The following is a 23572-nucleotide window of genomic DNA, read 5'->3' as shown; positions in this document are numbered from 1 at the left end:
CTACAAAACCACCTTTATCTAAATTCATTACTTCAGATTTATGTGCCCTCTAGAAGCTTGCGTTCTGCAAGTTAACGTCACTTTATTGTGCCATCCCAAAGAGGCTTTCATGGACTTTTAAATTAGGTTGAGCAGCTGGCTGTCTGGTGCAGTCACAGCAACCTGGAGCTGAACACCCTCAAAATTGTGGAGATGACTGTTGACTTTAGGGAGAACCCCCCTGCACTCCCCCCAGTCACCATCATGGACCGCACTGTGGCTGCAGTGGAGTCATTCAGATTCCTGGGCACCACCATCTCTCAGGACCTGAAGTTGGACATTCACATTGACTCCATTGTGAAAAAGGCCCAGCAGAGGTTGTACTTCCTTGGTCAGCTGAAAAAGTTCAACCTGCCACAGGCACAGATGACACAGTTTTACTCAGCTGTTATTGAGTCAGTTCTGTGCTCTTCTATAACTGTCTGGTTTGGGTCAGTCAGCAAATCAGATTTAAAAAGACTGCAACGGACTGTTATGACAGCAGAAAGAATCATTGCCCAGTATTCAGGACTTGTACTACTGCAGAGTGAAGAAATGGTCAGGTAACATCATCAAAGACTCCTCTCACCCCGGACATAACTTGTTTGCACTTCTCCCCTCAGGCAGACGCTACAGATCTCTGGCACTAGAACAGTTAGGCATAAAAACAGTTTTTTTTCCCCCATGCTATCTCCAGCTTAAACAGGTAACACATGAATCATTACCTGTGTTCTGTAATTCATTCCGTAATTCATTCTGCGTCTTTAATTATTGCCTCATTCTCAAGTATTATGAAAAAACATATGCATATATCTTTATTTATACAGTTCTATAAAGTTATTTTTTGTTAACTCTTACTATTTAAATCTTTTTTCTGTTCTCATCTCAGATGTGTATGTATGTATGCATGTATGTATGTATGTATGTACCAGGAGCACCTTTCTTCAAATTTCTTGTGTGTTTGCGCACACCTGGCAAATAAAGTTGATTCTGATTCTGATTAAATGTTCCCTCTTGGAGGAATGACCTGCCCAACTCAATCCGAGCCAACTTCAAGAATCAGATAAAAACACATCTCTTCCATCTTTTTTTGACCCTCTAACTCTAGCAGTCTCTATTCTAATTCTATTCTTTAAAAAAAAAACACTAGCTTTTCTAAACCTGTATAAACAATGTATGCAACGTATATAGGCGGATACGTTGCATATGTTGTTTATGAATGTGATAATCGGTGCCTTGCTCAAGGGCACCTCAGTCGTGGTATTGAAGGTGGGAGAGAGTGCTATACAGTACATTCACTCCCCCCACCTACAATCCCTGCCGGAACGAGACTCGAACCTGCAACCTTTGGGTTATGAGTCCGACTCTCTTACCATTAGGCCACAAATTAATTTGTGTTTGGAACAACATGAGGGTGAGTAATTAATGACAGAATTTTCATTTATGGGTGAACTATCCCTTTAATTGGAAAGTTTCGAACCATATTATTCATTTAAAGAACCTTTGGCCAGTTAATTGGTCATTGGCCTTTCCCACCTTAGTTATTAGTATCTGTAAAATCTACTGTTGTTGATTCTTTCATTTTAAAAATACTATTTAATCAAGTATTTCAAAATGTATGAATTTATAATTAATTGAACATTTTTTTTTCTTTTTTTAACACTCCTATTAAGATTTACGCATATTAATAATCAGTTTCTTGAACATACGGATTAAGTGACGGCATACACGGTTTTAATTCGTGTTTCTTGAACTTTGTTAAATCGCTGTTATTCTTTCAGTGTTGTGGCATACTCTGTGGTGATGGGAGCTCTGATGGCCAGCGGGAAAGAGGTGCTGGGCCGAATCCCATCTGGAAAGGTAACCAAATCAATGATTTAACGAGACCCATGACACTTTATAAGTGTCTATTGTAATACTTTACTCTTTCTGGTTTGTCTACCAGCTGTTTGATTTTGAGGCCATGACTACAGCCAGCCCTGATCGCTTCAGCAAGACCGTCAAGAGTTGGATGAACTTAAAGAGGTACAACTTTAACGAATTGAGTCCCTGTTTTGAGTCCTAGGCATGCATCCCAATCACTGTTACAAATGCTCATATTCGGAAACCACTAACACTTTCTTTTTTCTCTCTCTGTGACTAGTTTGCCGAGTTGGTACCAGAACCTTACATCGGTTTCAGAGACGTTCCAGTTAACGAGGACCATGATTGAAGTTCTCAACACAGACTCGTCTTCGCACTGTCCCAAGAAATCCTGAACTTGAAAAACCAATAATATATTTAAAACAAAAAGGGCCGTCTCTACTCAGGGCATCTTTGCTCACAGTCCTGACTTTTACATGGTTTTTACATATCGAATATCAGAACAAATTCTCTTTGATTTTAGCTTTTATATTTCCACAAATACAGAGAAGAGAGTTTACTCTTTATTCAAATTTTAAATTAAATATAAATTTGGGTCGCCCTTTATTATGTCATTAAAGTTCAGCAATTGAGAGCATTATCTGAGTTTGAAAAGAACTGCAGAAAATGTAGCGCAATATAATTGAAAATCTTTATTAAGTTATTATTCATCAGTTGCTTTTCATGGACCTTTTTGGTTTTAGAATCAAATCGGTGACTTGTTGCGGAGATGTCCTTTGAAGAGTTTATTAAGCAATATTCTTCAGCTCTGAGTTCCTTTCTGAATACTTGAACACAGTGGGGAAATAAGTTTGCAAATGTTTGTGTTTGTTTGAAAGACAGAAGTTGGTAATATTGCCATGTTCACTGTCCACACTGGCTTCTTTATCATTTTTGTTGTCTCTATTTAATGGCTCAACTGAATATTGTGCGCTCAGATTCTGTGTTCATGTGACCTTAAACACTGGGAACAGCTGCGCCTCAATCTATAGTTGACTTAAAGCAAAAAAAAAGTCTTATATTTCGTAAATCTTCTACATCTTTGGTTTTATTTGATCTTAAGGGTCCATTTTAAGGGTCCAGTTTTCTTCATGTCATGGTTGGTGCTTTTTGGCAAAGACTTATTTCCTTTATTTTCCTGTGAAAAAATAATTTAGAAAAACAGGGGCTATTTTCCATGAGGGAAAATGAAGGTTGGTTCTTTAACGCACAAAAAAACTTTAAAGTGGAAAATCAATAAAAGCAGTTCAATGAAACCACTGTTGTTGTATTTTAAACCCCCCTTTGATCGCGTTTTTTTTTTTTTTTTTTTTTTTTGGTGGACCAAAGATCAAAAATATAGAAATAAATGTATTTATTATTATTATTATTTATTTTTTTATTCTATATATTTTCACTTTTACTATATTTCCTGATCACAGTAGACAAGCCGGCTTGTAGTGTGCAATACTTCAGTGAGCCACTAGATGAAGTCCCGGAAGCTGTCACTTACTGGTCAGATGTGACGAGTCAAAGTAACCTTTTTGATTATTTAAATTAGTCACTGTGTATGTTCGATTCAATTTCTATTCAGGTTTCTAACTGTCATTATTCAGACGTGAATTATTATTGCGCAAATGTGCTGCTGCTGAGTTGATGACACGTGGTGCCTGTTATTTTTCTCAGCGCATTTGAGGTTTAACCAATCACCGTTTAGTTTCCGTAATCGCCTGATCATCTGATCTGCTGATGATGACAGGTGGTCAGTACATTGAGTGTAAGCTCAGCGATCAGCATGGCCACTGAAGTGGGCCGAAACACACTCATAGAAGCTTTGAAAGAACTGATCGAATTTGGTAGAACATCTTTGGAAAACGTAAAAAAGGACGTCGCCAAAGGTATCCTAAACAATCTGAGATTTTACCTCTTATTGGTGCGCAGATGTATGTGTTGTGTATGTAGGGTTCAAAATCCGAGTGTATGAGAAATGTTTCTGTTTTGCATTTAACGTCACTGCTTTTGTTTAGGTGCTTCTTTGCAAGAAATTGGCGATAAGCAAATCCGTCCTTTGTTTGGTCTGATGTCAGCTGGTGCCAAGTTCTTTAACAGGTGTGTACATTCATCTTTAAACATTAAGATGGTGCATGTTTGAGGAATTGTGTTGCATTACTAAATGATAAACATTCCGTGATATGAATATGTTTTCTTTAGTCTGGGTGTGAAAAACCAAAAGGAAGCAGAACATCTATGGGAACAGTTTTTTCAGTGAGTATGGATGGAAATATTCTTTGGAATAGTTGATTGTAGTTGGTTGTGGCATTAAATGGTCTAATATTTTGCATAATAAACTGTTTTAATGATGTCATACCAGGCAATCCTCATGTTTTAATAATTATTAATCAATAGAAATTAATGTAATATTTTATTTGGTAAGTAGCAATGCAATAAACGGTCACATATGTAAATAATGTATAGTCAGCTGGTAATTATTAATTTGCTTTTTAAAAATAAATAAATAAAAATCCACATTTTTGCCTGTATTTTATCCATAACATTCTGAATACCAAATGTCATGTTACTATATTGATGATGATAATACTGTTATTTGATTCCCAATTTAACAGAAACACTGATGTTCGAGATAATGTCGAAGGCTTACTACAACTAGAAGTAAGCTATATATATATATATATAATTATTATTATTATTTTTATTTTTATTTTTTATTTTTTTTACTTTTTCATGTGATTGCTATGAAGTCCCTAACAGGACATGAGCATGGTATTTAAAAAAAATAAATAGTTATAATTATATTCCACAAAATTATTTGCATTCTTTGCATTTAATGGAAATAATATGAGTTGGGACTTGGGAAGAAACACTGTATTTCTGTGCTTTTGCGAGAGAAGGGAAAGTTTTTTGGAAGGAACGCAAAACAATAAAAAAAAATTTCCTCTTATCTAATATTTTTCAATCGCCATGTTCCCCTAGGGGCTCCACAGAGTGCTTGCTTTCAAATGATATATTGTTTTAATGTTAGTAGGTAATACATTAAGTGTGTTTGGGTAGTGTAGTGTTCTGAATGGAGGATTGTTTGATTGACAGGTGGAGTGGGATAGTTTTTTGAAACGTCTGGATGTTCAGATGCAAATGAGCGACACAGTTCTGTCCCAGAGTCCTGCAGCCCAGACGCTCCGCTCAGATACACAGTTTACACACGTCCAGACTAAAGAGTGAGATAAACACACCATATCATTACTATCCATATTCAGTGCAAGCCACAATCCAGAACTGCTGACAGAGTACGTGTTGAAATAAAATGAAGGCCTGCAGTTGCAACGCTTTATCACTCTACATTATGACTGACTGTGATTACATCAGTGTCTCACTTATCACGTTATACTGTATATTCAAAGTCTATTAGATGTTTTTAAATGTTTAGAGGTTTACAGTTGTTTAGGCGGTTTTGTGATTGTTTTGTTACCTGGTTGAAATTTAACTATGCATTTTTTTTTGTTTTGTTTTGTTTTTTGTAATGGACAACCCATAGGTTATAGCTGTAATAAAACTTATCTCTATATACAGTTAATGTTCGTTGTTTTGTAAATTGTAAAATTACGTTTTTGAATGAGGCAACAAATTGAAATTTAGAAGAAATAATATTACAGGGTATTTAATGCAATATTTCTAGAAATGTTGAAAATAATATAATGTATGTATATGATATGTGACCCTGGACCACAAAACCAGTCATAAGGGTCAATTTTTCGAAATTGAGATTTATACATCATCTGCAAGCTGCATAAATAAGCTTGTTGGGATAGGGCAGTATTTGACTGAGATACAACTATTTGACAATCTGGTATCTGAGGGTGCAAAAAAATCTAAATATTGAGAAAATCACCTTTAAAGTTGTCCAAATGAAGTTCTTTGCAATGCATAATACTAATCAAAAATTATGTTTTAATATATTTACAGTAGGAAATTTACAAAATATCTTCATGGAACAAGATTTTTACTTAATATACTAATGGTTTTTGGCATAATCATTTTGACCCATACAATGTATTTTTGGCTATTGCTACAAATATACCCAAGCGACTTTAGACTGGTTTGGTGGTCACATATAATGTATGTATGTTTATTTGAATTGCACTAAATTCCTCTTCTTGTAATTCCAATTCATATTGAGTGTAATATCCTGTGGATTGTGGCTATTTCAGTTCAAATTCCAGCTCACAAATTGATATGGCATGTGTGAATGTACATTGTGGTTGTCCTGTGCTCCTGTAGGGATGTGTCTCTGGGTCAGTACTTGGGGAAGGGAGAGAATCTCCTCCTTGTGTTGCTCCGGCATTTTGGATGACAGCATGAAGACCACCTGACTGAGCTGAAGAACAGCAAGGTAAGACAACCTGCCATTAAAGGAGACCTGTGCCATTTCTGATTATGGACAGTTGCTTGAAAAGTATCTTTCGAAAACTTGTTGACTTGGCAAGGCCAAATGTTCAGCCTCGCTGTGTTCTTTGAATCATCAACACTGTATCTGTTTCTGCCTCTTTCTCACAAAGAAGCTTCTGGAAGCTCAGTCATTGCGGGTGCTGGTGGTCTCGTACGGTTCTCTCGAAGGCGCCACATTCTGGCTTGACCAGACAGGCTATGAATTTGACATGCTGTTGGATGCAGAGAGAGCGGTGAGGACTATCGACTGTGCAATAACATAATTAGCCCTTCTTTGCTTAATCCTAAGGTTATGAAAGTAGTTTACATCTCAATTCCGACTTTTTCTTTTATAATTGTATAATATAAACTTGCTATTGCATGTTTTTTTTCTCAAAGTTGCGAGTTTATCTCACAATTCTGACTTTTTCCACATGCAATCGCAAGTTATAAAGTCAGAATTCTGAGATATAAACTTGCAATTTTAAGAAAATAGTCTTTTTCTCAGAATTGGACTTGCAAAAATTGCGAAAAAAATTCAGTATTGTGAGAAAAGTTTAAAAAGAGTTTAAATGGCAATTCTGACTTTATTTCTCGCAATTTCTTGCAATTTCTAAGAAAACAAGTCAGAATTGCAAGTTTATATTATGCAATTCTGAGAAGAAAGTGAGAATTGTGAAATAAGAAGTCGCAATAACTCTTTATTTTACTTTATTCATTTTTTTTATACATTGGCAGAAATGGTCTTCCATATAAGGTCATTTAATGTTAATGGATTTAAAAAAATCTCCTCTTTTTAAGCATTTAAGACATTTTTCCTAAATGTGTAAAATATAAATGTAAATATCTTGCTGGCTGTGTCTTGTTTCGTTCATAATTGTCTTAATTGTTCATAATTGACCGTGACAGTAGTTTAATACTGGTCACATGTGTAGATGTGTGCTGATTGGTCTGTTGATGACGGGTCACAGGTGTATCAAGTGTTCGGTCTGGGATCATCTGTCAGCAAGGTGATGAAGTTTAAGTTAATGCTCCACTACTCTGAAATTCTGGTGATGAACCGACAGTTACCCGATGTGCCACCTCAGTTCCTCGATGATCTCTTTCAGGTGACATGCAAACATTTATTCAAAATATCACACACAGAACAAAAGAATAAAACGCTGACTTGGGAAATGAGTTGCATTTCTTTCCATGAGTTTGTTATTACCCAGATTTTCTGGCATAAGGGCAGTAAAAAGAAGAATGTCAGACTGCATATAGGGCCAGTTACACAATGATAGTATCATAAATTTAACTTCTTCAGCTCAAATCACACAACAAACCTGTATTTTGCAGGCTTGCTCTAGTTATGCAGTAGAATTGAGACATATTAATATAGCTTTCCACAAATAGAATATACTTTGTCTGATTTTGGCCTAATGGTGTTTACCTTCTCACCTGTCAAATAAATATTAAATTCATTGTTTTAAAAAAATATATTAAATCTTAACTAACAAAAACATAAGTTGCCTGCTACTGTATGATTTTGCCCTGTTAAAAAACATAGCATTCTTTAAAATTGTGACACCCAAGAAATAATTCAACCCTTTCTACAGCAAGACAAGTAGCTACGTAAATAATTCTGATATATTTTCTTTACATTTTGTCTATTTAACATTTATTGCCAGAAAATGCATTCACATAAATCGGTGCTTAAACTGCATTTAGATAAAAAACAACAACAACTTTATGATCTAAGCTGCATTTAGATAATGCATTTAATCCCAAAGCTTGCGGAAATTATAAAGCTTGTGTAAAATCAATAGAAATGAAAACCGCTGATATAGTATTTCGTTTAACATCCTGAGGTAAACCATCAGGATTTTCTGAATGACGATTTGTTGAATGAGGAAAAAAATGGTTTTAAGGGATTCATGCTGTTTGTGGAATGTGCTAAATCCATAAAAACAAACTCCAAACATTGCATAATACTCAGTGATAGAATAAACATTTGTCTCCCTGCAGTCTAGGACTCTTGAAAATGGATTAAAAGCCCTCTCCCTCTGTCTCTCTCAGATGGGTGGTGATTTTATTCTGGACCAGGGTGGTAAAGTGATATTTTCCTACCGGTGTAAAAGCCCTGTGGACAGACCATCAGTTCCACAGATTCTGGCTGCCGTCTCTGCTCATTCTTAGCATTCCTGGAGAAAAAGGTCTTTGATGATTTGTCTTTCTAGTATGTTAAACTGCTTGACTTGCTTCCTTGCCATCCTGATAAGAAGTTCCAGTTCCTGAAAAGTAATACTCCTTCATGTTTGTGCCAGACTTAGAATTGATTCTTCCACTTAGAATGATGGCCAAAATAAAGTTGGTTAAATTAGCCGTTCCAGGCCTTCAATATGGCATGGAGGAGGTCTGTTCATGTGCAAATTTTAGGCTGAATGGGTGATTTTACTTATCTGTAAAATATAAAAATAGGCACCTACTGTATTACTATGAGAATCGTACTAAAGAGAACACGAAACAGATATAATTTCAGGGTATTTAGTACATTAACTCCATTAGTCTATAGTAAATAGTATGTGTAAAGACAATGTCACTGACATTAGGCCTTTAATGTGTTGCTGTAGGTTGGCTCCACAGATAGACAGCTCCCCCAGAGGTTGTATGGATGAAGATCTGACTCAAACTCGTGCACTTATGAAGAGTCATTTCTGATGGGCATTTACACCCTCTGGTCATCACAGCTTCTCATCTGTTGAGTTACAGTAGCACAGACCTGTCTGACCTCTATATCACACACCAGTGTCTTAATTAGATAAAATGAGATTACTAAATTAATTTATTTACATACATTTTATAATTATTCAAGACATATGAAATGAAAATCTATTAAGCTGTTTAACTACTATTTACTGTGAATGGTAAATGTTTAGGAAAAAAAATGAAGTAAAATACATTACTGATTTAATACATGTATATATATATAGGTCTGAATTTCTTTGATTATTGAAATCAACATTGAATAAAGAGCTGGACGTTGGCCAGAATGAGACTGGACTTTTATCCACCATTCAGCATAGCTCTCGAGTCTTATTTCACTTTTAACCTGCTTCAGTAGTTGCCAAATGAAACAAATACAGCTTTGAAAACAAATACAGGGTTGAAACAACAAGCCATAATTCTAAAGAATTTTAGAACAAAAAGAAAACGGATTTGAACAGCACTAATGTAATGTCAGAACCAGGGCAAATGCAGACCACCCTTGGAATAATACAAACATTAAACATCAAAAAGATTAAATAATTTATTATATTTCAGTATTTATCCATGATCTTCAAACCTTTGTTATTACAAATGTTTCCAGTACTGGTTTTAAGATCCCATGAATATTGGAGTTTTGTGGCATTTATTAGCTTTAAAGCCATCTACAGTATAGGATGTTGTATTTTTTTGTAAACTTTGTTAACTTTTAGCAGATATATGCTTTTTAAAATATACAGTATTTCTCTTCTCTACGCCCTACAATATACGATCCAGAGGAGAATCCTATCCCCCTTCCTCAAAGCCTGTTCCAATGTGCTATCTTGAGCTAGTAGGCTAACTAATTTGCTTGCTAACTAAAAATACTAAGAAAGAGACATTTTTAATTTGACCATTTTTTAGCTTCAGTAATATAACATGATACATGTATGTAATATGTAATTCAAAAGGCATTAAAAAGGCATTTTCATGAATATAGGGTAAAATTATTTATAGCGCATATAATAATGCGCCTATATAATTTGTCTCAACCAATGGAATTGCTTTGGGATTTAAGGGGACAGGAAGTTAAAGGATTAGTTCACTTCCAGAATAAAGAATTCCTAATAATTTACTCACCCCCATGTCATCCAAGATGTTCATGTCAACTTCACGCATTAATTAGTCATGTTGGAAAGGTCACGCGTGAAGTAGGAGGAAGTACCGACCCAGTGTTTATAAAGTGAACACGCAAAGACTAAATCAAACACCTTTTACAAAAAAAGGTAAAACAACAATGCTGAACTATTTCGGAGTAGGAGTAAAAAAATTTAGATGGAGTTCGTTACTGCCTACGTCACACGTAAACTTTTCAACATAACTACGTAATTCTTTGTGGACGCACATTGCAGAGCTAATGCAAGAAGAGCATTTGTGTTTAAAAAGTATAAAATAAAATAAAAAAAAATTATTGTTTGTTTGTTTCACTAGAGAAGCGATTAACATTCTTCTGCGTACCCTGTCTCTTCCACTTATACCGCAGTCACACCTTTTCTATTAAAGGACTATATTTGTCCCCTTAAATTGATTTACAGGTGCATTTTTTACCTTTATAGAGGCAACTACTTTCTTAATTGTATGTCATGTTTTATGTCATATTCATAACATTCCATAAAGTGTATTATTAAATTAATAAATAAAGCAATAAATGATGGCAAATCGAAGTGATACTTATCACCAAATCACCAAAACCACCGTCGCGTCATTTATTCATTCATTCATTCGTTTGGAATTTTGCATTTTTGGTCGTATGTTAAACATGAAAAAAATAACACGCACAGAGTGTGTCTGTATTGAAGAGAGTTTAAATCGATCTCAGTACGTCAATATTTGCTCTTCATGCTATTTAGTGAAGATCTACTGTAAAGATACATTGAACAGCAGCGCGATTTGCTAAAGTAGCATATTCAGCTGCCATCCTATCGCATATATCTGTATTTGACCGTTTACGGCACTCCCATTTTCCTGTTTTTACATTAGAAGCGGCATTTTGCTTGTCAGAAATACATGTTCGGTTTTAATGTTATTTTAAGTTGGGGTAGAATTAAATGAATGCCAATACTCAGAATTTTGTGAGTATTCTGACATATGAATACCCCCCCCCCCCCACGTCATCTCATGTACCCCAGTTTGAGAACCACTGATGTAGAGCCCTTCGAAGCTGCACTGAAACTACACTTTGGACCTTCAACCCATTGGTCCCTGTTGAAGTCCACTATATGAAGAAAAATCCTGGAATGTTTTCCTCAAAAACCTTAAATTTATTTTCAACTGAAGAAAGAAAGATCATGAACATCTTGGATGATATGGGGGTTGAGTAAATTATCAGGAAATTCTTATTCTGGAAGTGAACTAATCCCTTATAAAGTCCTGCTTCAACTTCCTGTTTCAATATAGAAAAATGTTAACAGGAAAGAAAATTGCATTTATCAAACCATTTCATGGAATCATTAAATTCACTGGCCCTAATTTTACCTGTGCAGCAACTGTTTATAAAACAGTTAATAGCTGCTCTTCATATTTACAAAAAAAAAAAAAAAAAAAAAAATCTTAATTAGACGCCATTTAGGAAAGTATCGAGGTTAAACATCAAACTCGCACAGATAATACATGCGTCTTTCACAGTAGGTGTCCCACCAGTCTCCATCATCTGAAGACATGGCTACACAGTTCTCTCGTTTCCCTCCATCTGGCTGGCTTGACAGGAAGTGCTTCCTCCACTGGAAGTAAGTGACACGAGTTGTGTCCTCAAATAGGTACAGGCCTTCAGAGCGCTCATCATTGATCCCAAGCCACACAGGCCAGTTTCCATGGAATACTGATTTCACATATTCAGCCAATGCTTCCTGCTCCTTGCGATCTCGTGGCATAGCCATGCGTCCTCCCCGCTCCTGACACTTCTCGGATGCATCTGCATAGGTCTCATACACACGGTATGCCAGGAAGCATTTGTAACCCATTTTACGGCCTTTCTGGCAGCCTGGAACCACAACAGTTATTTTCATCATATTTTTATAAAATACAGAACACAAAAGTTCATGAGTGTCAAGGAGAGTATTTTGCTGTCATCTTAACAAGATTTGCCCAAGTAGTACATATTCCTGCACAAACAACCTTTCCGGAATTTTAGTGTTAAGTTTCTTTAGACATTAGGTCCTAATCATAAAATCAGAATCAGCATACACAGCATGTGTGATTTTCCTGTATAACTTTCAGATCTCAAAACACTACTAGAGTTTAGGTAACTGTAAAATTTGACAACTAGGTGTAGCTTTGGGAATAATGTTTAGGGTAGGAAATTGGAGTTAGGTCTGATGGTTAGAGGGTGCTGGGAATAAAGGACAGAAATTAGAAATGGAGATTAAGGGTCAAGCTTTGAACTAGAGGTTGGAGTTAGTGTTTTAAGTCTGGAATTTCAGGACTAGAAGGATCAGAGGTAACACTGCAGGGTTAGGATTGGGTTAGGTCAGGGTTGTCCAGTCCTGGTCCTGGTGAGCCACCTTCCAGCAGAGTTTAGCTCTAGCCCTTACTAAACACTCCTGAACCAGCCAGCCGAGGTCTACAGGATCAATAGCAACATCCAGGTAAGTGTGCTTGAACAAAACTCCAGGAGCAGGGTTGGACCCCTTGTTAAGTCAAATATTGGGGGCTGGAGGGATCAATGGCAGGGGTAAAGCCCCAGTATACTCACAGCAAGTTCTTTGCTTCAGGTTAAAAATAAATCTAAAAGAAGTTTCAAATACCTTTGCAGCGGTATATTGTTAACATGGGCAAATTTGGGCAGGATGCCAGGGTTACACCCCTACTCTTTTATGAAGGACAACCTGGGATTTTTAATGACCACAGAGTGTCAGGTTCTCGGTTTAACATCTCATCAGAAAGACTGTGTTTATCAGCCAGAGCAAACTTTTCCCGAGAGCAACAAGCCATTTCGAACACCTGAAATGATCTACAGACAAAATTAGTTTTGGCATAATTTTGTTTGAAATGACGTCGCACCAGTTCATTCTTCGGTTTCACTTAAAGTATTGTTGCCTAGCGCGGGTTAGAGTTCAAGGCAGGGTTATGGTGAGAAATAGAACATCAGATTTCAGGTCGAAAGAGTAGGACTTGTGTAACATGAAGGGATGGAGGCCAGAATTTAGATTTGAAAGTTGCTGGTTAGGTTTAGGACTAGGAACTTAGCGCTAAGGTTAGGGCTGGTTTTAAGGGGTTGAGCTTCTCATTTACCAATGATTTAGCTATGAATTTAGGGTAGGTTAGGGATTGGTTTGGATAGTATTACCCTCATACATCACTTCCATGGACCACCCACACCCACTCTTTGAATGTATATATGGCACACTAAACTGGAAACACTTGTGTGAAGGCAAAAGTCTAATCTGAAAAGTCTGGAGGAAACAAAAGCTTTGTAAACAAGTACTGGGTGTAACCCCTCTGGTTCTAGCACAGCTAGATTTCCACTGTTGACTACAATGCCCTTTATAGCCCACAACTATTAGCCCAAAGGTAAAGACAGTAGATAACCCACTAACCCTCTAGTCGTCCGATCTCTTTGCGATTGTCCTTGCAGTAGGACGAGACTTGTTGAATGGCATCCTCAGTGTCGCCTAATCTATTCTCAAGTCGGGACATTCTTTCCAACAGTTGTGTAACTTTAATGTCCAATGTGTAATGTCCCACATTAAGCCTGTGGATAGCCTGATCCATCGCTGCCAGTCTAGACACTGCAAAAATGTATAAATAGACAAATGTGAATCAAGTCTTTCATTAGTCAGCTATGCTGCTGCATACCAGTGAATGAATAGAATATTAAGAAACTGTGTTGTGGAGGGGGAAGGGATTGACAAGGTAGCAGCTGATATAAAGTGTCTGGATTCTTGAGTAGCGTTTTTTTTTTTTTTTTTTATAGATAGAATCTTACTGAAGTTCCTTTTTTGTAATTTGCACACCCAGACTATTAAATATTACCATACAAACAACACCTGCAATTGTGCAAGCTGTTATTGCAATTAGAATATATGCAAATGTACATTCCGGGTTTTTTTTTTCTGGCTCTTCAGATGGAAGTGGGTAAGTGAAGTGAGTGTTTGTTAAACGCACAGATGTAGTTGTAAGTGCTCTCCATTTCAGAGACTGCAGTGGTGGGTTCAGGTTCTATGACGTCAGGAGTGTCCCCTCGCCCTCTAACCATCTCCTCATTGAACACTCTCACCTGTAGAATTAAACGACAGAAAAACCACCATCAAAACCAGATTTAAGGCTGGAATACACTGCATTTCTGCCAATATATTGCCCCAATTTACACTCTGAAAGAGTCAACAGCAGTTGGCAAAATTCAGAGGCAGTCTGCAATTTTGGGCAGTCACAGATTTTGCAGAAAATTGCATAGTATATGATGACCACAGACTCTGATTTGTTTTGTTTTTTAGCTCAGTCTAAGAATCCATTCAGTGGCAGGATATCAAAGAGATTTAATTCTTTGAGCCAATTGTAGAACAAATAATGTTTCCATTTTACATCGATTTCCTAGCAATGTTTCTGTGTGGGTTTGTTGTGTTCTGTTCAGAGCAGTGTGTGACCCTTTGATCCTCTGTACCCAACATAGCCAATTATGTGATTGCCTAGTGGTTTGAAATCTGTTCAGATTTTAAAAGTCAAATAGTTTATTCCAGCCTTTGCCTGATACAGAATACACATGCACAATCACGCTGGAGGTCCTGGCCAGGCACTTCAACTAATGTGATTGCTAATCGAGGATATTTTGTAGCAACCAGAAGAGCATGCCCTTGACTTTTGCTCCCACTCAATAAATGCAGATGCATTTTGAACTAGCTTCATCATTCCAAAGTGGTGCAGTAACCCCAAATAGAAAACCATATTGATGCAGCATCATGGTACAGTGATGGCATCAAATGGTAATATGACCATTCTTTTCCCTTACGAAAAAGAAGTTTATTCAAGTGTGCTATTAGTATACTTATTTTAAACTAAAAAATAGGAAAGTATACTTTTAGTTTACTTTTTATGTACTACTCAGAAATGGGCTTTATGTACTTCTAAGATACATTCTTATAATGACAATTAAGTATACTTGACTTATACTTACAAAAAGTCAAAATATACTTGAACTTTACTTAAGTATACTTAATAAAATAAACTTGAAGTATACTACTTTTTGGTAAGGGTTAGCAGCATGGTAGGTTTTTGAGACACATTTTGCAAAATTGTTTCAACAGAAATCATTAATTGTGTTTATATATTAAGTTATATTTAAAGAAAATGTCACTGTTAAACAGTAAATAGATACAAAGTGAATCTAAAATCTTAACCTGAGACAGATCAGCTGTTGTGATGGCCGGTCTCGTGGTGTTCTCGCCAGAGTTACAGGAAGACAGAGCGCTGAAGCCCACTACAGCCGCCAGAATCACTGCTAGACTCATCTCCACTTCAAATCACTTCACTTCATAAATCCCTCTGTTTTACTGCATATATTCACAACTCCGGATGTTCACTCAACAGCAGCCTTCTCTCCTCCTTTCACATCACTTTCAGCTCTGTCTCGCTCTATCGTTCACCTCTATACAGCTCTGTTTTGTTTTAGCCTCCTCCCTCTCTGCAGCTGTCCGACACTTTTCCTCCTCCTTTCACCTTATCTGAAAGCTTCCTTGTTTCTTTCTCCCTCTTTTTCTGTTTGCTTTCTTTCAGCTGCTTGTTCCTGAGAGTTTTATACCCAAACACAGGATTTTTTTATTTATTTTTTTAATTCCTCCCACTTCCATTCTTTGTGCTAACATGGCAGTTTTCCTGACACAGCTCTTTCTCCCTCTTCCATAAACATTTAAAAAGATCTTCATTTTCTTGTCCAAGACTTTGCTTGTTTATATGCTTTTGTCCCTTGGGAACATGCTGTTCTGTAGAAGTCAATAGTGGCCGAATGACAGGAAAATGATGAACGTCTCATTACAAGCTGAGTCCTGTCTCCTCACATGGAAGGAATTTGGACTTCTCGTCCTCTAAACAGGACACTTTCTTGTTCACTTCCTCTGGAGGAGACTTTGGAAGGGAGTTAGATGTAAGAATGGAGTTTTGCCCAAAAGAATCCAGTTCATTACATAACAAAGTCTAACTAAGCAAATCTCTCCCAGATGACTGTGTCTAGACATTACACTTTACAAAAAACAAATAAAAAGAACACAAAAACTACTTATACAAACAACAATTACAAAAAAAGACCATTAGACAGCTGCAGATCACCCATATTAGACTGAACTCCTTAAAAATAATTCAGATATAAGAAAAAAAAAAAAAAACTTTGAACGTTGAATGACCTCTTGGAAAACTACAGGACCACTTTCCAGTCAGAAATTAACAAGGTCTTTTTCAAAACATGTGGTGCAATAACGTCAATCCACCAAAATAAAAACTATTGCCTGGGGAAATAAACTCTTTAAATAAAGCATATTAGAAGCATTTTTAAAAAATGCCACATATGTGACCAATTACAGCAACGCACATCCAACAGTTATATTTTACTAAAATAAATAACACTCTGGGCAGTGAACTGACAAAAACAGAAAACTGTCACGGGATTTATGAGTAGAGCTCCATCTTTCTGTTTTCAATTAGTGCTACATTGCCCCCTACCAGACAAGAGAAGAATGAGACAAGTTAGTGTACTTCTTTTATTGTACTTATCTTCCATTACAGATGCATAAATACTGGCTCCAGGCCACACATTCGTATACAACAAAAACATTTCTCAACAAAGCTCCAAAAATGGTTCCTACCCTTGAACCTTAGTTAGCTTAGCCCTGAATCATACGACAGACAAGTACGTAAATGCAAACGTCGATTTCACACGTCCAAAATCAAGCAGTCTGTAAACATCAAACGCAAGCGAAGAGCGAGCTATATCTACTTGTTTACAGCTAGCTACCTGAACAATAACACATTCAGTTTCAGTTAACTCTATCGCCCCCTTGGGTTCTGGAGTTTGTTGCATCCACATTTGCGTACTTGCGTGGAGTATGTTTTGGGCCTAACAGCGAATGGAGATTTTAACTATTGCTAAGTTATTAAGTCATCTCTGGTGTACTGGGCTACAGGAAAGAGACAAAGAAAGGAAGCATTCAGGGGAATGAGGAGAAAGTCAATGATTCACTTCGAGGCATACAATGAAAGTAGCACGCATATAAAAAGTCTACAAAACAAGCAAGGCGCAAGTCATCTCGTCAAAACCATGCTAGCACTACGGTGTCTCATTTAAGTCCTTATCAATAAATGTACAGTGAAGCATCTTAGCACTAGTATTGAGGTCTAGATAAATATAGATGATAAATTATGTCAGTGACTGTGATGTAGCGTTCACACTAGTGGTTTTAGTGTGGATTTGAGTTCTGGCTTGCTTGATTAATGCATCTTCCGAACTTCTGTAACCGCACACAAAGGAATTTTACTTGAGTCCGAAAGAGGGGTTTGGGGTTTGTTTTAATGTGAACCAGAGTATGGTTCGTGGTTGATGTGAATGCAATCCAGAAGTGGGCTGGTACTGATTAAGTGTATTGTGCCAGTTTGGTAGTCACACCAAACAAAAATATAAAACATTGTTCTGCAACTTTAAGATTTCAAACTTCGTTGCCTGGATACACAGGATAAACAGCTTTTGGTGGTTCTAATGTTGATGGTGAAAGAATTTGTGCAAACCTACCACAGTTTGAATAACAATAACAGTTGTAAAGCAGACCAACAGGGCCAGGAGAGCAGAGACAACCTGTTCTGTCCCGAGCAAATGAACCAAGTGTGAAAACAACCAAAGAAACAAAGATCGACATATGCTCTTGTTTAAAATCCTATCTGGTGTATCATAGCTAATGCATTCAGTAACTTCTAACCAGTGAGATGGAGTCCGACAGATGAAGATTTTACTACAATCATAGAGATATTGATGCACTATAAAGAAACTACTGAAGCATTTGGATTTAAAAGGAAAGTGTTCTGTGGTTTTGGGTTTGTGGTGCTTGTAGGTCCTGTGATCTGGAATGGGTTCTTCAGGATATTCAAGCGTTACCAGTTGTCCAAGAAGTCAAATCCAGTCTTCAGGATACTGCTGCTTGTGTTAAACTGAAAAAAAAAAGGAAATACAACAATTTATGTTGTTAGTGGTTAAAATGTTAGTAGAAGAAAAATCAAGAGGAAACGTGGGTCAACGGCTTACAAGTAAAAATAAAAGCGTAAATGCATTAATTAAAATAAATAAAATGAACAATTTAGATTATGTATATAATTTTGATTATAATTTAGATGTTGGCATACACACACACATATATATATATATATACACACACACACACATATATATACACACATACATATATACACATATACACACACACACACACATATACACACGCATATACATCACACATAAAAATTGTATATATATATATATATATATATATATATATATACACACATAAAAATTGAATTGAATATATTGTTAAACATACTTTTTGTATTCATGTTGGTTTTTGTTCAGAAAAACTTAATTGAAAACCTCACATTTTTCTAAGAAACAATAATAAATGATTCTGCCAAACAACTTGGTTTTCTTTTTGAGGAACATGATCAATTTAATAATGTTCTTATGCATTTTCATTCTGATAAACTCTTAAAAATATAGGGGATATATAATATAATATCCCCAAAGAACCTTTCAGTCAACAGTGATTCTTAAAAGAATAATCTTTATTCCAGTATAAAGAAACCTTTGTGCAATGGAAAGGTTCTATGAATATTAAAATGTTCTTCATATAACTACAGATTTTAAAACTGTATCAAGATTATGGACTTTGTGCCTCCAAAACACAAAACCTCAAAACGTGCTCATTCTAGAAGAGATGTATTCAAGTCCCTGTACGCATGAATTTTGTTTTAATATATTGCATTAATTAACGGAAAGAAAAATACGAAGAACATCAAGGCACAACTGTCTGTCTTCATCGAACGATATGAAATGAAGGTGAAATTCCATCTAACCTGTGAGAAGGTAGGACTGGAGGTGGGTGAGCTTTCCGCCTTGTCGGCATCTTTGACCGTGCTGTTGGACTGAGAGGAAGACCTGGTGACCAGACCAGGACTGAACACATCATCCACAGTGCTTACAGACGGAAGCGTGCTCTGGGCCCGTTCCCAGCCTTCCTCCGAGGACGACACAGGAGCAGGAGGTGTCGGGGTCACACTGATCGCCACAGGGGTCACGCTGATGGGAACGGGGGGAGGAGGGGCGTGAGGTTTGGTGATCCTCTGCTGAACCGGCCGTGAGGGAGGCGCATCCTCGGACTCCCTCGGCCCGGACTCTGACCTCAGGTACGACGGCAAAGGCTTCTCTCCTTTCTCCAGAGACTTGATCTGGCTGGGCGTCAGAGACTGAAACTCTGCCTTCTCGCCCTCTAGCCGCGAGCGTTCGGCGCTGATCTTCCAGAAGGACGACTCGTCAGTGCTGGGCAGCTTGGTGCTCTGAGAGGGCTTGGGTTTGGATTCGGTCACTGAAGAGGGAACGGACGGTTCGGGAGCACCGGAGATGATGCTGAATTCCATCTGACTCTGTTGGGAAGGGACGGGCTGAATCACATTTGTTTGCTCTCTGCTAGCTAAATGAATATGTATTTTGAGCAGAAGTGGCCCACTTACCTTGGTCTCCCAGGAGAAGGGAGCGGAGTGCTCATCTTGCCAAGTTAAGTCCTTGAAACAAAAGAGACTGAGATGTTAACAAGATGTGACAATACTCCTTTAATCTGCCATTTCTATTTCACTGAATAGAGATAAGAATACAGGAGAACGCCAGCCTATCACAAAATATAATACATCAGTTAAAGACAGTGCACAGATTTGTTTAATAAGCAGTTCATAGATACATTTTTCATAAACATTAACAATATATAGAATTCTAAGAGATTTGTTTGGAAAGCGCTTATTGATATTTTTTTTGTCAAATCAGTTTACAAGCCAGATTAACTGTATTGCAAAATTTAAACCAGAATTTATAGAAGTGGCACAGATTTATTTAAAATATTTTATAAATATTTAGTAAGCTGTTTAATTTATAGCTATTTGTTTAGTAAAGAAATTTCACATTTATTTTGACGACACTGACATTGGTTTGGTAGCCTGTTTAACTAGATATAAAAAAATGATTTTAATAAAGTTTAAATTTTAGATATAATTGACAAAGATTGGTTTAGTAAACAGTTTAATGTACAGATGTTTGAAATATCGGACAATGGCGGTTTACTAAAATGTGAGAGATTTTAAGTATTAAATTATAAATGGTTGATAGAGATTTAAGTAAACAGTTTAACAAATAGAACATAAACAGGATAACTTAAATTTGACTATTGTTAAAGATAACACTTTAATTGATATATTTCACTTTTTTAGCAGCTGGTTTAATAACATTTTTGTGTAGTAAACTATTTTATTTAGACCTACATATTTGGTACATTAACAAATAGGCCTGGCATAATATTATGTAAAAGTAGAAAATCCATGAAATGTAAGGAATAGTAAAAGAAAAACAAGTAAAACATGAATCAAATAGCAGACAGGAGGTTAGTTTTTATGTGTTCACAACATAATGGAATTGTTTTGTATAGACTAGAGATGATCAAAACAAGACCACAGTAACAACAATAACAGCTCTAACTCAACCCCTGACGACCCGAACACAAGCACCTCTTCTCCGAAGTGCACGGTCTTCTGTCCGGTCTGGAGGAGCAGTTTCGGGAAGCAGACCAGCTCTTCTCGCTCCACCCGGTGCATCGCGTACCGAGCCCGGATCCGCGGATCCAGCAGCCCGTCGTCTATTGCCGTGTCCTGTTCCACCGGACTCATCTGATCCCATGTCTCACCGTACCTCTCCTTTATCTTCTCCCTTTCCTCCATAATCTTCCGGGCCATAGGGTTGATGGAGGAGAAATATTCCAGCTTTTTGGCCTCCGTGAGGAGCGGGAGGTCCGCCATGTTTCTCCACAGCTGGACTACGAGCACCGAAAGACTTTTATTCTGTTTTGTTGAAGTTATCTTCAAAATGAATCATTTGGGTGACGTTACACCTAACTTTTTCGGACATGTACAACCAAAAACAAATAAATAAACGGACCACGGTTCCATATTTTCCCATTTCCAAGCTGACTAGTCGTTGGTTTCATAATAATAATTTTATGGATATTTTTAAAAAGTCAAAATTCCTTTATATTTCCATATTTAAAAGTTTGTGAGTAATACGATAATAAAAGTCTCTTATGCTCATTAAGGCTGCATTTATTCGATCAAAACTACCGTAAAAACACTGAGAAATATTATTACTATTTGAAATAACGGTTTTCTATTTTAATACACTCTGCAAAATAATTAATTCATGTGATGGCAAAGCTGAATTTTAATCAGCCATTACTCCAGTCTTCATTTTCACGTTTCAGATTTTTTTATTTAAAAATAAATAAATAAATAATAATAATACTTTTATTCAGCAAGCATGTTAAATTGCTGTTTAGACTTAATTGTTTTAAACATTTTATCCATCAAAGAAACCTTTAAAAAGTATCACAGGTTCCAAAAAATATTAAGAAGCACAATTGTTTTCAACGTTGATAATATTAAATAAACAAATAACATTGGTAATGTTAAAATATAAACCCGTTATAGGGCTGGACAATATATCGAACGATATGATCATGCGCATCTCGTCAGTAAAGCCGGTTCCATGATTAGTGGTAAATCCCCATCACCTGCTTTCAAATGGAGCTGCAGTTAATACACAGCTCTAACCGTAGTTCAGATGAAAAAGCACCCAGAAGCTACGCTATATCGAGTTCATTAATTTAATATGAATCGCCTTTGATAATGAACTCGATATAGCGTAGCTTCATCAGTAAACTACGGCTCTATAGTGTATATGAAAAGGTAACTGCAGCTCCATTTGCGCAAGCAGGTGATGGGGATTTACCGCTAATCATGGAACCGGCTTACTGACGAGATGCCACATGATCATATCGTTAATCGATATATTGTCATGAAGCCCTAACCCTTATTCCTCCAACTATTATCAGAAAAATAAAACAATACGACAGTATGTTTTACTGTATTTTGATCAAATAAATGCAGCCATGTTTATACATTTAATATTATTATTATTATTTAACTTTTATTCAACTTCAAACTATTATCATAAAAAAAAAATGGCGACCTCTAACGGTAGAACAGATGAAAAGCACCAGGTGAACATAAGAAAAACACCCAAAATAAAAAGACAAAACAGAATAAAAGCAACCGTAATTTAAAAATTAAATTAAAAAATAAAAAATCAAAAAACAAAAAACAAACAAATAATTAAATAACACACAATTAATTTCCCAATAAGATGCTCGCTGACCTTTAACAGGACTAAGTTGCTAATCGCCATGTTGTTGCTCATGAAGATGCTCGCTGACCTTTATAAAATAAATTAGCTTTAGTTTTTATCATGAATTTTGATATTTTCAATGATTTAGAACTGTGATCTTTTCTTATTCAGCAGAAAAGTCAACTAATCTAGTTTGATGACAAAGGTGAACCTGCCGCACCGAAGCACAGAACACCGAAAGTGCAGCAAAGCTCAAGTGCATGTGTCACCCAATAACGATCAGCAGGCCTGGATGAGCGCTGTATGTGAGGCACAGCTCCAGTGCATGTGTTGTGCAATAACAAAACCATTTTCTTTTTTTTCCACCATAGTTTTCTACACTGTATTGTTTTACTTCCTTCTTGAAACTGAGACTGTGACAGTGTTTTGGGTCGTATATAAATCAGCAGATGTTCAAAGATGATGGCGGTCTGGAGTCCAAAACATGTCGATCTTCACATCTGTGCATGTATAATGCCTTATATGTGGACAAAACAATTAATAACTATAGATTAGCCTGTATGAAATCAAGAAACTGCACCCAGCATCCTTATGATAGGAATGAGGGGTCAATGTGGAAACAGTGGCACACAAATAAACCTCAGCAATCTTGTGCTTATGAGATGAACTTACAGTTCCTTCAAGAAGTGATGTGTTTATTCTCTGAGCACTTCAGAAATGGAACATCTTCTGACCGGAGACTCGGGTTTAGCTAATCTGTTATCTAAAGGGCTCTGAATTCTCATAGCAGACTTTTCATCCTTTCAACTTGATTTCCAAAAGTATCTAAACATCCCTGCGTAGACTTTAAACACTGTGTGTTTGGGGCTGTAGAAGAGAGGCACGGTCAAGGAAAGTATTATGTCCGTTACTCAGGCCATGTCCACCAATTTTATGAATTGTTTCAAGCATTTATTTCTCTGAATTCTCGACAGTTAGCTTTGTGCAATGATGCAATACAGTAATAAAGAGAAAATGATAAAAGTCATTATAAAACACTGAGTGATG

The 23572-nt window shown here is 36.6% G+C and overlaps 4 protein-coding genes across 4 annotated transcripts in view; 2 read left to right on the top strand and 2 right to left on the bottom strand.

The window, feature by feature from the left end:
* Positions 1 to 9403, top strand: part of LOC109057180 (tetratricopeptide repeat protein 13-like) — a 31403-nt gene extending 22000 nt beyond the window's left edge. The window contains exons 21-32 of the mRNA XM_042747372.1: positions 1800 to 1878; positions 1964 to 2043; positions 2162 to 3797; positions 3927 to 4008; positions 4111 to 4164; positions 4524 to 4569; positions 5005 to 5132; positions 6193 to 6304; positions 6471 to 6593; positions 7311 to 7448; positions 8398 to 8534; positions 8952 to 9403. Of these exons, the coding sequence (XP_042603306.1) occupies positions 1800 to 1878; positions 1964 to 2043; positions 2162 to 2276 (274 nt within the window). The 3' untranslated portion in view covers positions 2277 to 3797; positions 3927 to 4008; positions 4111 to 4164; ... (5 more) ...; positions 8398 to 8534; positions 8952 to 9403. The remainder of the gene's footprint in view (positions 1 to 1799; positions 1879 to 1963; positions 2044 to 2161; positions 3798 to 3926; positions 4009 to 4110; positions 4165 to 4523; positions 4570 to 5004; positions 5133 to 6192; positions 6305 to 6470; positions 6594 to 7310; positions 7449 to 8397; positions 8535 to 8951) is intronic.
* Positions 3662 to 9403, top strand: selenol (selenoprotein L). Its single transcript, XM_019126051.2, is given in 10 exon segments — positions 3662 to 3797; positions 3927 to 4008; positions 4111 to 4164; positions 4524 to 4569; positions 5005 to 5132; positions 6193 to 6304; positions 6471 to 6593; positions 7311 to 7448; positions 8398 to 8534; positions 8952 to 9403. Coding segments are annotated over 9 exon segments (906 nt in total). The 5' UTR covers positions 3662 to 3694; the 3' UTR covers positions 8518 to 8534; positions 8952 to 9403.
* A 2234-nt stretch (positions 9404 to 11637) lies between these two features.
* On the bottom strand, positions 11638 to 16263 carry LOC109113263 (C-type lectin domain containing 11A). The gene is made up of 4 exons (XM_019126055.2): positions 15456 to 16263; positions 14227 to 14338; positions 13659 to 13850; positions 11638 to 12103 (listed from the first exon to the last, which is right to left on the bottom strand). The coding sequence occupies exons 1-4, from the start codon at positions 15564 to 15566 to the stop codon at positions 11706 to 11708; spliced, it is 813 nt and encodes a 270-aa protein (XP_018981600.1). The 5' UTR covers positions 15567 to 16263; the 3' UTR covers positions 11638 to 11705.
* A 531-nt stretch (positions 16264 to 16794) lies between these two features.
* LOC109113770 (uncharacterized protein C1orf198 homolog) lies at positions 16795 to 21194 on the bottom strand. Its single transcript, XM_042746405.1, has 4 exons — positions 20857 to 21194; positions 19816 to 19866; positions 19162 to 19728; positions 16795 to 18246 (listed from the first exon to the last, which is right to left on the bottom strand). The coding sequence occupies exons 1-4, from the start codon at positions 21142 to 21144 to the stop codon at positions 18190 to 18192; spliced, it is 963 nt and encodes a 320-aa protein (XP_042602339.1). The 5' UTR covers positions 21145 to 21194; the 3' UTR covers positions 16795 to 18189.
* Between the last annotated feature and the right edge of the window lie 2378 nt (positions 21195 to 23572).

Source organism: Cyprinus carpio, chromosome B20, assembly GCF_018340385.1.
Source record: "Cyprinus carpio isolate SPL01 chromosome B20, ASM1834038v1, whole genome shotgun sequence".
NCBI lineage: Eukaryota > Metazoa > Chordata > Actinopteri > Cypriniformes > Cyprinidae > Cyprinus > Cyprinus carpio.
This window is presented reverse-complemented; position numbering and strand designations above follow the sequence as displayed.

Bases quoted from the DNA above. Each gene is read 5' to 3' on its own strand.
- LOC109113263 (XM_019126055.2), bottom strand. From the start codon at position 15,566: ATGAGTCTAGCAGTGATTCTGGCGGCTGTAGTGGGCTTCAGCGCTCTG. The intron at 14,339-15,455 runs GTTAAGATTTTA...TTAATTCTACAG, and splicing joins CAACAGCTGATCTGTCTCAG to GTGAGAGTGTTCAATGAGGA. The intron at 12,104-13,658 runs GTTAGTGGGTTA...TTGTGGTTCCAG, and splicing joins AGAGATCGGACGACTAGAGG to GCTGCCAGAAAGGCCGTAAA.
- LOC109113770 (XM_042746405.1), bottom strand. From the start codon at position 21,144: ATGGCGGACCTCCCGCTCCTCACGGAGGCCAAAAAGCTGGAATATTTC. The intron at 19,729-19,815 runs GTAAGTGGGCCA...CCTTCCCAACAG, and splicing joins CCTTCTCCTGGGAGACCAAG to AGTCAGATGGAATTCAGCAT. The intron at 18,247-19,161 runs GTTAGATGGAAT...TTTTTTTTTCAG, and splicing joins CCAGTCCTACCTTCTCACAG to TTTAACACAAGCAGCAGTAT.